A 2655-nucleotide genomic window follows, 5' to 3' on the forward strand; every position below is an offset into this window, starting at 1 on the left:
AAATCACTTTTTTAATTTTATAAACACATGATTTCTTTATATTCTTTCTATTTTATTCTTCAAGTGCTGTAGATGATCAGTAAAAACCACATACACTTTAGATTTTGTAAGAAAGTTGTGGAAATGCTGTTTTATCCTTCAAATTTCCTATTATAAAACTTGATTTAATGTATTGCTTATGATATTCCATATTTAAACTTTTCATTAATTATATTTTTAAGAGATTCCCGACAGGCTACAACTCATATTTGTTTATTTTTGGACGTTGAATTAAATAGTAATTCATAATTTTAATCTCTTAATATGTCTTTTTGGTTGAAGGGTGTTCTATAAGATACTCTAGTGCTCCTCCCTTCACCTCCTCTTTTGCCTTCTTTGAACACACAAAGACAGTAGGAGAATACATGGAAGAACTGTCAACTTTTTGGAGTCATCAAGAGGTTGGTCATCATTCATTTAATTTGCTCTTTGTGTTACAATAAATAATAATAACAAAAAAATTTATTAAAACATGAAACGATGTGTATACATATGAAAACTTGCTTTACTTCATTGTAGCAAGAAGAACCTATATGCATTTTGGGTTGATCCTTTCGGGTGTTTGCTTTTCTGTATTGTTGTTGTGTTCAGTGTTCCTTTTAGTTTTTGGCTTGTTTATTTCATTAATACGATTTCTTATTAACGTTTTTGTTTTACGAGTTGAAAACCCCATCTAAAAAGATCAAATTCGTGTTGTCTGTTTTTGTTGTTTGCAAATCATCATCTGTATTATGCACTATATATTGTTTCAAATTACAAATTTGGTTTTCGGTTTATTTTCTGATGGCTGTTGGATTACAAGATCTTGAATTTCTTTTGTTTGTGTGAAAATTTTAATTTGCTTTTCTTTCTACGTTCTATCAATCTTCCTGATTTACAAGATTAATCTACTGTTATTGATCATTATTTTTTTTAAATGGCACCGATATTGATTGAAAAATTGAAAAAATAGTAATGTTTGAAGCATTTTGGTAAAGTAATATACGAGACCATCCACAGTAGGAGGATTTAAAACCGAGTTCATGCTATCCTTGTCTCGGGCTTTGTTTCTTTCATTGTCAAAACCAGCTCTAAAAACGTCGGAAAAGTGTTCCCTAAACTCCTCTTTCCCCCCCTCCCCCTCTCACAAAAACCTTCAACGTCGTTGAACTAGAAGATCTATGCGTTCTCTCTTCTCCACATTATCCCTCTCTTCACAACATACGCGTTTTTAAGGAGAGAGGGGATGACGTAGAGAAGAGAGAAGGATGGACGTTTATGGAAAAACACCCCGCTTAAAACTGGTTTTGTGAGATGGGAGGAGTGAGGCGTATTTAGACAATTTTAGAGCCGGTTTTGACTGTAAAATTGGCAAAGCCCTGCCAGGATGAGCATGGATCAAATGAAGCCGGTTTTGGAGTCTCGTATTGTGGATACTTTTTCGAGGGTGATGTTTTCTGATTGTCTACTTTATTAATGCATCCATCATAATTAATTGGACTCATTCTCCCGCAATTTGATCAAGCTCAAAACAACTAACTGTTTTTGGCGATCAAACTATTTACCGAAGTTAGAAGATACCATTCTTGTAATCATGTATTAATCCCTTGGTGTTTATTAAAAATGGCAGAACAATGATGAACTGAAGCTCAAGATTCATTACACTGCACTAGAACTCGAGGCTGTAAGAGCAAAAGCAAATGAAGAAATGAATAAGAACACTGAATCAGTTAAACAATTGTTACAGCTCTTAAAGCTTGTGTGTCATGAAAGAGATGAAGCAAGAGATCAAATACAGAAACTACAAAACAAGTTTTTGATTGATCAAGTTCATCAACATCATCAGTATCTTTTGATCAAACCTTCAAATGCCAACTCAAGTATTGCAGAATCATACAATCTTTCGGATGCTTACAATAATGGTTCGTCGCCAGTCAATTCACTTTTTGATCCGGTAACATCCCCGGAGTTCATTAACATGAACACAAACTACCAGATGTTGCCCAACGGTGCTTTTCATGAAATGCATAGCACGCCAATAATGAATCGCGACCATGCGACTTTGATGATGGAGAATATGATCATAGGAAAGGCCTTGCCACAAAAGGGAAATTTATTAAAAACTGTTATGGAAGCCGGTCCGCTTTTGCAAGCACTGCTTGCGACAAACCCTCTTCCCGGATGGGGGAATTCTTCTGGTAGTTTTTCTCAAATGATTGGTGATGATGGTATTATGAGTTTTAATTTTGTGAATTCTAGCAACTGTCAAGGGAGGGTGACTAGTAACTTTAGTCCGGTTGAAAAGAGGCAACGGTTTCGATAAGATCATGATCAAAAGGTTGTTTTTTTCCTTCCTTTTTTTGCACTTTTTTTTCCTCTTTTTGTAAAGGAGTTTGATTGGCTTTGACGGATGATGGGTGTACATGATGAATCCCATTTTTTAGGGTTTGAATTGAATAATTAAGTGGTTTTTATACTTTTTAGATTTTATATGTCGAATTATTGACGTATAATTTTGTTTATATTCCTTTTGTATATGTGTAAGTAAAATTATAACGATCTGACTTTGAGATATAATATATTCAAGAAGCTCACGGCTCGAGGACTACGATGATTAATAAAACGATCCAACCTAGA

General features: G+C 34.3%; 1 protein-coding gene across 1 annotated transcript; it reads left to right on the forward strand.

Annotated features, from left to right (window-relative positions):
• The first annotated feature begins 384 nt into the window (after window positions 1–384).
• Window positions 385–2655, forward strand: LOC143530036 (uncharacterized). The gene is made up of 2 exons (XM_077025675.1): window positions 385–440; window positions 1649–2655. The coding sequence occupies exons 1-2, from the start codon at window positions 405–407 to the stop codon at window positions 2339–2341; spliced, it is 729 nt and encodes a 242-aa protein (XP_076881790.1). The 5' UTR covers window positions 385–404; the 3' UTR covers window positions 2342–2655.

Source organism: Bidens hawaiensis, unplaced genomic scaffold (genome assembly GCF_021521415.1).
Source record: "Bidens hawaiensis isolate Kalapana, Puna unplaced genomic scaffold, B.hawaiensis_p1.1 tig00008819_1, whole genome shotgun sequence".
Taxonomy (NCBI): Eukaryota; Viridiplantae; Streptophyta; class Magnoliopsida; order Asterales; family Asteraceae; genus Bidens; species Bidens hawaiensis.